The 13,410-nt window shown below is 42.6% G+C and overlaps 5 protein-coding genes across 5 annotated transcripts; 1 reads left to right on the top strand and 4 right to left on the bottom strand.

The window, feature by feature from the left end:
- Nucleotides 1-553: 553 nt before the first annotated feature.
- SAMD00019534_105700 (hypothetical protein) lies at nucleotides 554-883 on the top strand (the record flags this gene model as incomplete). The annotated part of the gene is made up of 1 exon (XM_012894408.1): nucleotides 554-883. A coding segment is annotated over one exon (330 nt), but the record flags the coding sequence as incomplete, so codon positions are not given.
- Nucleotides 884-2,651: 1,768 nt separating this feature from the next.
- On the bottom strand, nucleotides 2,652-3,116 carry SAMD00019534_105690 (hypothetical protein; the record flags this gene model as incomplete). Its single annotated transcript, XM_012894407.1, has 1 exon — nucleotides 2,652-3,116. A coding segment is annotated over one exon (465 nt), but the record flags the coding sequence as incomplete, so codon positions are not given.
- A 2,864-nt stretch (nucleotides 3,117-5,980) lies between these two features.
- SAMD00019534_105680 (hypothetical protein) lies at nucleotides 5,981-7,014 on the bottom strand (the record flags this gene model as incomplete). Its single annotated transcript, XM_012894406.1, has 4 exons — nucleotides 5,981-6,258; nucleotides 6,338-6,598; nucleotides 6,668-6,685; nucleotides 6,753-7,014. The coding sequence occupies 4 exons, from the start codon at nucleotides 7,012-7,014 to the stop codon at nucleotides 5,981-5,983; spliced, it is 819 nt and encodes a 272-aa protein (XP_012749860.1).
- A 1,233-nt stretch (nucleotides 7,015-8,247) lies between these two features.
- Nucleotides 8,248-11,019, bottom strand: SAMD00019534_105670 (hypothetical protein; the record flags this gene model as incomplete). The annotated part of the gene is made up of 5 exons (XM_012894405.1): nucleotides 8,248-8,499; nucleotides 8,584-9,078; nucleotides 9,151-9,354; nucleotides 9,431-10,935; nucleotides 11,013-11,019. 5 exons carry the CDS (start codon nucleotides 11,017-11,019, stop codon nucleotides 8,248-8,250), a joined length of 2,463 nt encoding a protein of 820 aa, XP_012749859.1.
- Nucleotides 11,020-11,907: 888 nt separating this feature from the next.
- On the bottom strand, nucleotides 11,908-12,936 carry SAMD00019534_105660 (hypothetical protein; the record flags this gene model as incomplete). Its single annotated transcript, XM_012894404.1, has 1 exon — nucleotides 11,908-12,936. The coding sequence occupies one exon, from the start codon at nucleotides 12,934-12,936 to the stop codon at nucleotides 11,908-11,910; it is 1,029 nt and encodes a 342-aa protein (XP_012749858.1).
- Nucleotides 12,937-13,410: the final 474 nt, after the last annotated feature.

Below are 13,410 nucleotides of genomic sequence, written 5' to 3'. Positions count from 1 at the left end.
ATGTTGAGGCCTTGGGAGATGGGTGAATGTAAAGTTAGTAACATATTCTACCTCTGCTCATTTATCTCTCCAGTGATATAGGCTTTCTTTCTTCGGTGTCGGTTGTTGTGATGATGTTGTTTTTTTTTTCTTTTTTTTTTTTTTTTTTTTTTCTTTTTTTTTTTGTTTTTTTATGATGCTTCTGCTTACTAAGTTATTTTATTATACATCAATAGTGTCAAGATGTAGCAAAATTATTCTTAGAATGTAAGTTGAGAGTAATATGAACATGGATTAGTTGTTCTCTGTGCAAAAAATATGTGTAGTTACAAATATTATTAAATTCAAATGAAATGAATTCGTGGGGTGGGTGCAGTGATTGATACCTGCGTGCGTGGTTGCCTCTTGTTGCTTTGGCACATTTTTTATTTATTTATTTTCTTTTGTGTGTTGTTTTATTTTGCGCGCGTTTTGTGCGACAGCAGTGAGGCGTAAGCAATCACTTGCCATTTCATTTGTTCATTCATCCAATACAACACACTGCGCAACATATATAAAAAAAAATATATAAAAAATGACATCTCTATCTCTGTATACTATAATAATACTTCTCACAATGCTCATATTCATTCCCCCTCAAGCTGTCAGCAGTAAGAAAATCAGTGCTGCTCTCGATATTCAGCTTCCGGGACATGCAGCGCTTCGCACACACAAGTGGATTTGTGCACCAATAGACAAATCACCATCAAAAATGGACACATCAATACCTGGAGTGTATATTTTCTTCCAGTCCTTCCAACAAAATGGAATAGCACATCTTGTTCCAGCATATATTGGGAGCTCAACTTATAGCATATACAGTACGTTTCATAAGTTATGGCCACCCCCTGAGCAAACAGATAGGTGATTGATATCTCTTCAATATTAAGAGATACCAAATGATATCTTATCTCTCTAAATAATAGACTCAATTATCTACTAATCTTGATTGAATTACTTATTGCTAGTTATATTTATTTACAAATAATTGAATGAGAGTGTTGAAATGATAAGTAGTGAACATGGCCATTATTTATGCAACGAAAATTGATCGAAGGTATCGGAACGATGAACTAGAATAATGACAAAGGAGGTTGTCAATATTTGGTCCACCATCCATTCGCTGTTATAATGTCCTCCATTCGTTGTGGCAAGGAGGCGTATAGGTTCTCAACAATGCTGTCATCCATTAGCTCCCATTGTTCATTGGCAAGGTCGGAAAGGACCACTCCAGGGTTCTTTGCCAGCTCTCTCTTGACTCTCTTCTTCAAGATCGCCCAAAGATTCTCTATAATGTTGATGTCTGGTGAATATGGGGGAATGAATAGGGTGGGTATCCTCTTCCTTCTCAAGTGGCTGGTGACATTTGTTGCTCTATGAATTGGACAGTTGTCCATCGCCAGTGTAAAGTCTGGGAGTTGGCCATGATAATATCGGATGGATCGAGAGTATGCATCATCAAGAATCTCCGTGTATTGAGTGTTTTCTAAATTGCCTTCAATCTCAGAGAGATATCCGACACCAGCACTCGTGACACATCCCCAGAAATTGACCTTGGTTCCGGGAAGTCTCCTGATGCCATGAACTCGACTGAATGTACGATAGGATAAAGACACACCAAAGAAAAAAAATTTTTAAAGATAATACTATAGGATGGTGCCTATTCCCTCTCCAACCAAAGGAGGTGGGAGATCTTAGGTACGATGCAGTGGATATAGAGAGCAAGCTACTCTCAATATGTATGACCATAATCAACAGTCCTCTACATGGTGGAGTCGAGGTCTTCAAATTCGATACGAACCCCGTCAGCCTCCTTGATTCATTTGAAAAATGGTTTATGCAATATGACGAATCACCTCAAACTACGGATGCGACACCAATTACTTTTAAAGCAGCTCCCATATTTAGTAGTTCTGTCACCAGCCACACTACTGCTGTTGGCATTGATTCCATCACGCAACTTAAGAAATCTCTGGGACACCAGTCACATGAAGACGTAGAGATGAAGGAGACTAAAGAGTTAGATGAATATGACGATGCCGATGACGAGAATGATGATGACGATGACGAGAATGATGATGAAGATGACGAGAATGATGATGACGATGACAATAATAATAATAACGCCAACAACGAGGAGCACCCCCCAGGATGTATGGGCATGAAAGTAACCGCTGCGTGCGCCAGATGCAAGGAGATGATCAAATGCAGTTGTCTGGAAAATATGAGCGAACTACTATACGACCGGGGCACACAAAGGTTTCTTGGAAACAGTTTCACAAATAGACTGAAGGCAGCAAGGGCTATGATTGTACCCAAGAAGCCAAATAAATTTAAAAGTAGGTGTGGATAATTGCACACCAATCATTGACAAATCTGCCAAACAGTATCCTCTTGATTGAACCGATTCGGAACAATTAACCTTTTGTCCTTGCGTTCAGGCAGACGGACGTTGATAAATAAACCTCTTATATATAAGAGCATCTAGTTAGTACCTAGTACAAAAGTGGTATACGTATAGGCTTCGATTCTGTATTCTCTAGACCCGATGTGATGCTGTGGCATTTTCATCTTTATCATGCATGTATATATGGATGTTCTCAAAGGACAYTATATTATTTATTGTTCTTGTTTAACRCTTTAGATAGTGTCATTGCTAACTGGAGATTGGTCATTCGTGGTGTGTCAGCTTGTATACCCATGGCGGTAAGATATCGAACCAACGTGCCTTTTGCAAGTCTGGACATCTGMACTATAGATTTCTCTTTCAGMARGTCTCTGAGKTRRAGTTGGTTGGAGGTGAAGTTCTTCCCAYGTGGCWTTGACTTACTAAAGCACCAAAAAGATCCGATCGCATTTCCATCATTGGGTTTCTCTGTGATTGGTACCAACAGTGCAGTGTCRTTGTCAATCAGTCTCCAAATCACTCGATAGTCAGGAGAATCGAAAATGTCAAGGCYTCCATGTGTAAATATTTGCAGGGTTATKGTTCGTATTGACTTGAGAAGAYGCAAGAGAAKGWGTGGCACAGCATCTTTTAGTTTGTTGAGGCGACCTCTTGGCTGAATGGAGATGATCAAATGTGAAAGASTGCTCATATTTGTCAGAGTCTGGACATTTTKCTGGTGATCCAAAAATGATCCGGTTAGGARAAATGTATCAATTCTGTCAMTTTCTACWTCGCCGTTGGTTATGTAATGACCAATACGAAGCTCATTGAGATAYTTGTGATCAACCAWGCCAAAATTYTCTGGAGAGAATCTAGAACATTGAATCGACAGTRACGAAACGGATGGAATATGTTCGGATGAAAGAGATTGGTTGAAGAGAGGTCCAAATATTAAATGCGTTACRTGTTGTAATAAGATTCCATTAAGAGGTTGATTGAAGCTTTCCAMCGATAGGTGTGTCACTGACTGTGGTATGTGTCCACTTTGAAGAGGTTGATTGAARYTYTCCAACGATAGGTKTGTTACTGACWGTGGTATGTGTCCACTTTGAAGAGGTTGATTGAAGCTAAAAAACGATAGGTGTGTCACTGACTGTGGTATGTGTCCACTTTGAAGRGGTTGATTRAAATSYTSCRACGATAGGTGTGTCACTGACTGTGGTATGTGTCCACTTTGAAGAGGTTGATTGAAGCTAAAAAGCGATAGGTGTGTCACTGACTGTGGTATGTGTCCACTTTGAAGAGGTTGATTGAAGCTAAAAAACGATAGGTGTGTCACTGACTGTGGTATGTGTCCACTTTGAAGAGGTTGATTGAAACGGTCCAGCGATAGGTGTGTCACTGACTGTGRTATGTGTCCACTTTGAAGAGGTTGATTGAAAAGTACAAACGATAGATGTGTCACTGACTGTGGTATGTGTCCACTTTGAAGAGGTTGATTGTATAACCTAAGCGATAGTTGTGTCACTGACTGTGGTATGTGTCCACTTTGAAGAGGTTGATTGAARTYTYYCAAWGATAGGTGTGTCACTGACWGTGGTATGTGTCCACTTTGAAGAGGTTGATTGAAGCTAAAAAACGATAGGTGTGTCACTGACWGTGGTATGTGTCCACTTTGAAKAGGTTGATTGAAAYGGTMCARCGATAGGTGTGTCACTGACWGTGGTATGTGTCCACTTTGAAGAGGTTGATTGAGGCTTAAAAACGATAGGTGTGTCACTGAACRTGGTATTGTTTCGAATTGRAGAGGTTTGTTGTATTTGGCCAGCTTCAGATTTGTAACTRACAAGGGAATTTGAAGCTCTCCCTCGGTGACTCCCTTGGTGAGAAAGACTGTATCATCCAAGAATGMTTGTGTCGGATACCAACATGATGATACTCGTTTAATKGTTCTTAACTTCTTGTCAACGAGYGGAGATCCAAAGTGATGTCTTAATGACGGCGAAATGTTTTGCAACAAGAATATCTTTTTGCAAACTARGAGAAGACATAGTATATCAATATATTCAAGATRTGATGTAATTATTCGTAGGATATATACGGGTAGTGATGGGAGCATTATTGYCTCTGYAGTATATATGCCGTTTTGTGCTCGTCTAACWAATGAGAAAGGKKTGTGGAGCGAGAGTGATTTTGGGTGACCATTTGGTTGTTGTGATTTTWRTATATTATGATTTCTTTTTATTTATTTGGCGGGGGACAGGGAAGGGGGTAAGGATTCGCCTCCTCTGTTGTGATGCTGTCTGTAAACGTATATTTAATACTTCCTTTCTTTCTTTTTATAATACATATAATCTCAATCTCTAAGAAGAATGACTTCTCTCTGTCTATTCTCGCGGACTACYACCCCACTTATTCTTTTGGTCATACTCCTCACTYGTGCCTCAGCCACCAACAAATACAACTCAGCCCTTAATATACAATCTTTCAATGATTTAGATCAAGAAATATTTGGATGGCAGTGCGAGAAGACCACAGAATCACCTCCTAAGACACAGATAGCTGGAGTGTACATCTTCTTTCAGGCCCTGCTCAACGACGCAAAGATGTATCTCGTTCCCTCCTACATTGGCATGTCAACGTTTGATGTTTCCTCACGTATAAATGCGCACATTGGCAACCCGGAGAAGAGATTTAGCAAGTCTTTGATCTGGTGCTACTTCGAATTGGAAACTAAAGGAAGCTCAAGAGCGTCTGGAAACTACAGATACGATGCGTTTGATGTGGAGAACAAGTCTAGTTTGATCAATCATCTACTTGTGACTCACTTTTTTTGTTTTGGACGTGATGATAAGGATAAGGACGCTGGATAGCAAGAGACTGATATAGATCTTCCTGGTCGCTTCGTTCAATACATCGAGCTCGAAGCCTGCATCGACGAATCCATTCAAGGTTTTGATACAGAGATCAAATTATAATCGTCTGGCATGTTGTTGGCCAAAGGGAGATTGAGTAGACCATACTTTCTCTGACTCTGCTGCATCAGGAGCCGGTCAGTGAGCTGAACGCGATAGTTTTCTTTCCAGTCGCAAGTTGATCTCTAAAGTGAAGCTCTGCTTGCTTGACGGGGGGTGTATATGCTGGGGTCGCTCATAACTTTGTGTTCCTCCATCGCCTTCTTGATGATTGGTATGATCTTGATGATCTTCATCATTGGCCCCACTTTGATGCGAAATTCTTTGAGGTAGCCCTCTGTGAGGTCGCAGAACACTTGGGTGTCCACTCCTGCTTCTATCAACACCTTGGTCGTTGACTCATCAAGGTGGGCCAGTGCCCACTCGTAGTAGTCGGCGTCTGACCAATGTTAAAATGTGCCACAGTCATAGTCTCCATCCAATGTTCGCTTGTTTACTCCCAACATTATGTATGTATGTGTATTGTAAATAATGCGAGAATAAACCAAATGCAATTTATCCCCCCCGCAATTTGAAGTGGGAACAATCTTTGTCTAAAATGTTCCCGCACAATGAGGATGTAGGAACAATCTGGGTTTAAAATGTGCCCGCATAAAGATTAGTCCCTTTTAATGGTCTTATATCCAGTGATCAATGATTCGTATGCGTTCTTCATGAACTTGAATGCTTCTTGTATGCGAGCTAGTTGCTTGGCTGTTGTGCCTTGTGTGTTCTTATCCGGGTGCAGGAACAGCGAGTATTTCTTGTAGGTCTTTGAAAGGGCACTAAGTTCATTGGCTGATCTGTGGTCGAAAGTTGGTAAGGAAAAGACTCTTAGTGCGTTGTTGTCCTTTAACCTGAGCATATTGTGGATTCTCTGGATGAGAATGTCCTTTTCTGGGGTGGTGTGATTGATTATATTAGATGGCTATATGGGCCTTGGGCCTTGTAGAGATTTGTCGCACTGAGTACATACCCGACATGGAACGTTCCCCATATGCGCAGATCGGATCATTGTCCGGTTCGTCGTCGTCATCATCATCTTTATCAGCATCGTCCTCGCCATGTTCCGGTTCGTCGTCTGTGTTGTCACTCTCCATGGAGTCTTGATCAATTGGTGATGAGGGGTTACAACTACTGTCGCTGCTCCCCTCGTTTGGCGATGGGGCAGGTTGTTGTTGTTGTTGTTGTTGTTGTTGTTGTTGTTGTTGTTGTTGTTGTTGTTGTTGCAAGGGCTCTGTGTGTTGATTCGGAGTAGGTTGCGTTGATCTACCATGGCAAGTATTACAAAGCTTGATGAACATACGGACCCTAACGTTGATGTCTGCGTAATAAGTGAGTGTGGGTATATATACCGAAGAGGATGCCGATCATCGAGATGTCGCACATACTGTTAATGGTGTAGAGATGAGATATTGATGTGACAGTGGCCAGGACACCTCGGTGAAGGTGAACGCCCTGTCCCATGTGATGGGTTCTGATGATGTCATCCACATCATCTTCTCTTGGAACAAAGGTCTTGTTGAGCTTGTTCCATACAACCTGCTTACTGTTCAATGGTCTCAGCTCGTAGTTAACAACATTCTTCATGAAGTATTGTGTGCATTTGTGTCCTGTGCCATCGAAATAACGATACAAGGAATCACTATCCATTCTCTAATAAGGCTTTGCTGTTGAAGCAATAAATATTTATATGTGATGTGACTTATATGTGATGAAATTTATATGTGATGAAATTTTATATGTGATGAGATTTATATGTGATGGAATTTATATGTGATGAAATTTATATGTGATGAATTTTTATATGTGATGAAATTTTATATGTGATAAGATTTATATGTGATGGAATTTATATGTGATGGAATTTATATGTGATGAGATTTATAATGTGATGTCTCAATTGACCATTCTCACTGACCCTCTTCCACAATAGGTTAGTCACTGACCTATCGTCCCTTATTAAATTTTCCCAATTATTTCAAACTTGTGTTGATCATATATCCAACCAACTTATGCTTTCTTGTCCATTTTGAATTCGTATCACAATTGAAAGCATGGATCTTCAACTCGAAGTTGATACATGTCGTCTCATAAATATTGTCCTCTTTGGATTCTCCATTGATAAAGATGATTAGGTTCGAAAATCTCCAAACCATTGAGGTCATTATAAGGATTGAAGATAGGACCGGGCCTCCGACATCTGATCCCGCTCAACCATTCTTTCACGCCACTTAAAGTCGTTCGTATGCTTTGTGTTGAGATCATCGCACCACTTGTACCAAGTAATATGTCCAGAACCGCAATAAGGCTCCCTTTTAAAACCTTTTGATAGAGGTTGATTATAGAATGATGGTAGTCCCAAACATATCTTCCTTCCAATCCTGATTGGGTCGGTCACTAGTAACAAATTTAGTTAGTGGAGGTCCAACATATGACAAAGATTAATCAAAATAAATGATATGTACCTTTTTCCAATGGAACAATTATCACTCGTAAATGACTATCCAAATTCAACAATGTGTCTCACTGATTCTAGTATCATTCTTATCATCTTTCATGACAAAATAGAACATTGCCATACCATTGTTTGATAACTGATTCACAAACAATGGCCTGATATCACTAACCTTGGTCTGCCCGTCTCCTTGATAGGATACTTTGCCAGTGGGAAGCGTGATGATCACCATATTGTAGTTGCTTTTATATAATTGATAATGTATGTAGATGTAGAGTGAATGAACAGACAGTCTATTTTGTCCACACATAGTAATTCACAAGCATCAAGGGCCCAAACTACAAAGTGACCAAATCTGAATCGAAAAATAATATCTGAAACCTGTCCAATTGTTACAATATCCATTAATGGATATCGATAACTGACCTTTAGTCTTTATTCTTAAGGAATGCCAATGATAACTTGCTCCGACTCTTTGGTAATGGTTGTGTATCGTTCATTGTTGTATTTGCCCCATTCGGATTGTCAAAGGCATCCATGATGGCAAACAGTCCTCCCCTAGGACCACGTTTCAACTCCCTATGTCTATCTGTATTCTTTGAGTGTACATGTACTGAACTGTCCGATCCATCCCACAGTGGAGCGGCAACTTGTGCTCCTAATGTCCTATTCATTGCGCTCTATAATGATGATTGATGTTAGTTCATTCCACTCACCACTCTATCAATCCAATCAATCCAATCAATCAATCAATAATAACATACTTGGTGATGTACACGGTATTCCTTCATCTGGTGATACATTAGATGGTAGAGCTCATTCATCTCGTCGGCGTTGGCAAAGAATAGGTCGATTCGGATGGATGAACCAGCGTCGCCACCTTTGATCGAGATGGATGACTCGACGTCGTACATGATGATGGTGGCAGCATGCAATGGGATGCAAGCAGAGAACTGATAGCGATTGGTTACCTTTCCTTTTGGTTTGGCAAACAACAGTATATCGTTAAATAGGAATAGATGACGGGTCTCGCCAGACTCGCGATCCAGGCGCACTGACAGCTCTTTGAGCAAACGTCTTGATGAGTCGAATATAGCGAATGGCACGTTGTCCACTGATTCCTGCACCTTTACCAATCGCTCATTATCATCCGAGTGATGTTGGCATTGATTGATAAACACTGCCACCTGATTCAAGTTCTGATGTACTTCAATCAGTTCTGCATAAACAACCTCGTCGGCGGTGTTCTTTATCAGTTCCTGTGGATGGTTGGATAGATGTTTGAGTGAGTTAATGGATCGATTGATTGATGGATTGGGATGGAGACATACATTGAAGAATAATGGATACTTGCACAGTCTCTGAATTGGTTTGATTAGGAAGTCGGGTAGACCAAGTCCACGTGATAGAGGGTCGTCCATAATGTCCTTGAGTACTTGGCTAAAGTGTCCATCTGACTTTGACAACTCACTAACGAATGCTATTGACTTGGAATAGTTCTTACAATACTCGGAGTACAACCTTAGGAATGGATACTATGTTTGATTGATGGAGTGAGTGAGTGAGTGAGCGATCCAAGATGATTGATTGATGACGCCACATGGTACATACAGCTCGCTGGAATACTTCGATGGCCGCACCCACGGTCAGTTGATCACCGCCTCGACTTGCCTTGATGTCGTCGACAAGGGTGGCACTGATGTTACGAATGAACTCGATGCCAGTGACGAGGGATAATAACATTGACTTTGCATATCTCTTCTTGAGGAGCAATGGCCTAAGCCATCCAATGACATGATCCACATCGCGTAGGTAGTCTTCCTCCGTACCAGACAGCTCAGCCAACAATTGTAGTGTGTTGGCATGTCTTGTGTTGGCCGCCTCATCATCGTCTGGACGCGAGAATGGCGGGTACGGCTTCTTGATCTGGTGTGCATAAGGATTGGCACCATTGCCGCTGCCATTACTACTGCTGTTGCTACGCGACAGTCTGGCCTCCTCAACGTGCGGGTTCAGCGCGCACCACTGTACCACCTCTTGCAGTGGCGGGATGTCAAAGCTGAAGCTGCTGGGTATTGGACGATTCTGGATGCGCTGCAACTCCTGCTCCTGCTCCTGCTCCAACTCCTCTTGGCGCATCTGCTCCTGCAACCGCAATCGCTGTTGTTGTTGGAACAGACGAATGGGTGAGTTGGGGATCGATCGGCGGTCCCTCAACTGCGACACAATCGGGCTGCGCACATTGCCAAACTTAAAGTTTGGTGAGTTGGTCGCGGGCAGGCTGGCTGGTTGCCCTCCAACACTCTTTGGACTCTTCGCCACATATGATGACTGACGCTCAAGGTTGCGCGCTTCCTTCTCCTGGAAGATTCGCACCTTGGACAAGACGTCCAGCATCTCGGGTTCGGCAGGCGCATGCCGGCCAGAGGATGTAATGGTAGGGGGTGCGGTCGTAGGAGTGGACGTAGACGAGGACGAGGAGGAGGAGGAGGACAAGGACGTGGGAAGGGAGGAGAGTGGCGGCTGACTTAGACGCGGGGGTCGTGGTGGCGGAGTTGTCTTTTCGATTGAGTTGCTGAGTGGAGTGGCAGTAGTTGGCGACAATGCCGGTGAGCATTGTGATGAAGTTGATATAGCTGATGAGTTTGATTGATGTAGAGGTCTATTATTATTGCTACTACTACTTATACTATTATTATTGTTGTTGTTCTTCTTGCCATTCTCAATCATCTCGAGAGTGAACAGACTCTGAACATTGACCCAGTTGAGATAAGGTGATAGGATTGGTGAACATCTTGATGGTGTGGTTGCCTGTGACATGTGATCGGCACCAGTTGGCGAGTCTGATGTTGAGGTCGATGCCGAAGATCCTCTATTGAAGACTCCATTACTACTACTCCTCTTTAGAAATACATTGTTGCCACTGAAGCTCAATGGCAATGTTGATTGAGGTGCAATATTATTATGAGGTTTCCTCAATCTCATCGATGAGCTGAGTATCTTTGGTTGTTGGACATATGTATCTTTGTCCTTATCCTTATCCTTGTCTTTGTTGTTGATGTTATTATCATTATAATATTGTTGTATATTGTTATAAATAGTATTCTGTTTCTGCACTGTTTATGTTGTTTATTTGTGAATGTACGAGGGCAAGGGTTAGGGCAAGGGTTGAGCGAGGGTTTGATAAACTTACTGTTCATAAAGATAATGTCTAATTAGACATCCAAACTAATTAGAGTATGAGTGATGTGAAAAGGAAAGAAGATGGTAAGAGTGAGTGTAGTATGCACTTGCATGTGGAGTTGGACATCTGCCTACCCATCAATGGTGGATTGAGTGGATGGATGTGGGTGTGTGTTGGATGAATTGGACTGGAATGGACGACACCGAACTCATAGCAATGGTAGGTGATGTAACGGACCATACGATGCCATGTACATGTGGGTGGTCATATGACAGTTTATTATGCTACTGAATACACCGTTGGATATATTGACGAAAGAATTGAATTCGAGTTGACGGTTGGGAATGGGAGGAACCATCAGCGGTAAGAGAGAGGTACCTTGTGGCAGGCTGGCTTTTCGAGTAAAGGAAATAGCAATGATGATATGCATATCAATTCAATCACCACATGTATATCTTGATTACAAGATGTATGTTCACCCCCACCCGACTGACTTGGTCGTCATCTGATTGATCATTGTGTGTATGTGTGTGAGTGTGTGTGTATGTGTGTGAGAGTAGTGTGTAATGGAATGACGTGATGACGGAAGAGTAATTGACAAAGAATTGTTATGGGAATGATTGAAGTGTACTGTCAATGTACAATGACATACAGCAGTAATGTCATACATCGGTGGTGGATGGTTGATGGTTTGATGCGAGTTTGCTTATAAATGTAGATTCAAACTTCATTGTGAATGTGAACCAGGCTTGAATTGAATTGAATTGAATGATCGAGAATGAATGAATGATCGTGAGAATGAATGAACGTGAATGAATGAATGATTACTACGATCGATCGCATTGAGCATGGTGGTCGATGTATCGTTGTGTCATTGTGCTTGGATGTCCAAACCAACCACAGATCAGTTCTTCTTCTTAATTGTCAGATGTGCCAGATCGAATGATGTTCCGTCGGGATGCAGCTCAAAGGTGTGCTGGTTTGGCTTGATCACGCCACTCTCGTTGCACTCGGCCGCCTGCAGGAAGCCGCTGGGCGACAGACCGACGATCTTGACCATGGAGTTGGACTCCTCAAGGCGCACGATCTGATCAGTATGCAGCCATGCCGACATGTACTCGGCGGCGAATGGGATGAATCCCTGGCGCGTGAACATGATGTACATCGACTCGAACTCGGTAAAGAAGCGTGCCAGCAACTCGTCGCGATTGAAGCGGACGCTGCCAAGCTGGTTGAGCGAGACAGTCGGCTGCTCGTTCTCCACGTTGAGGCCAACGCCCACCACCACGTCGAACTTGCCGTTGAGATGGTTCGACTGGCAGAGGATGCCTCCGACCTTCTTGCCATCGGCGGCGTAGATGTCGTTGGGCCACTTGAGACGCACGCCAAGCTCTGGCGCGTCAATCGCACGGATCATGGCAATGCCCACTAGGTATTGGAGGAAGGGCAGCTTGGTGCCGTCCTCTTGCTTGCACTTAAACGAGAAGACCAGACAGCCGGGTGGTGATGTCCAGGGGTTGCTGCCGCGGCCGCGCGCATTAGTCTGGCGATCGGCCACCATGACGATGCCCTGGCCCGTGAAGGTGAGCTGCGACATCATGATGGTCTGGGTCGAGCTGAGCAGCGGGGCGAACAACAGGTGATGTCCAAACAGCACCGAGTCCAGCTTGTCAAAGTAGCGGTTGGTGTTGAACTGATCGGCTGGCTGCTGCACATCCCTTATCTTTGCCTGGTCTTGCTCCAGCAGAATAGCCAGATGCTTGCCATTCGCAAGGCTTTCCACCTCGTTCTCCTTCTCCACAGGTATAATCACAGGCACTGTTTGACCAGGTATCTCCTCACTTGCATACAACAACTTTGCATCATCCAATGACAATGCTTGTTTATGATACAATCTTACTACTTCAGTTTGTTGTTGTTGTTGTTGGCTCATTGCTGTTGATCTTAAGATATTAGTTGTAGTTGATGCTGTTGATGTTGTTGAGAAATGAAGACGACGATGATGATTATGAATAAACTTAGTTTGTAGTTGTTGACGAATGAATAAGGTTGTTGTTGTTGTTCTGTTGATCAACATTGGACTCAATGACTAACTTACTCACTCACATTACAATGATTGATCGAATGAACTGAATGAATGAAGTTGTTGGACACATTGATTGTGTGTTTGCATGTCGGGGTGCAACAGGTGGTCCCGAGCAGACGACATTCATTCATTCATTCAAACAAGTCATATAACTTAACTTTAACAACAACACTTTAATGTTGGGAACCAACATGTTGTCAACAACAGTATCTAGGTATGTTACAAGTACACCTCCCTTTGATGGAATAGAATTGAATGAACTTCATTGTATTTCCATGTTGATACTTGAGGAGGTATGATTGGGAATCACCCGAAATGGGC

Source organism: Acytostelium subglobosum, assembly GCF_000787575.1.
Source record: "Acytostelium subglobosum LB1 DNA, scaffold: scaffold27, whole genome shotgun sequence".
Classification (NCBI taxonomy): domain Eukaryota; phylum Evosea; class Eumycetozoa; order Acytosteliales; family Acytosteliaceae; genus Acytostelium; species Acytostelium subglobosum.
The sequence above is the reverse complement of the archived record's forward strand: the minus strand, read 5'-3'. Positions and strand labels throughout refer to the sequence as shown.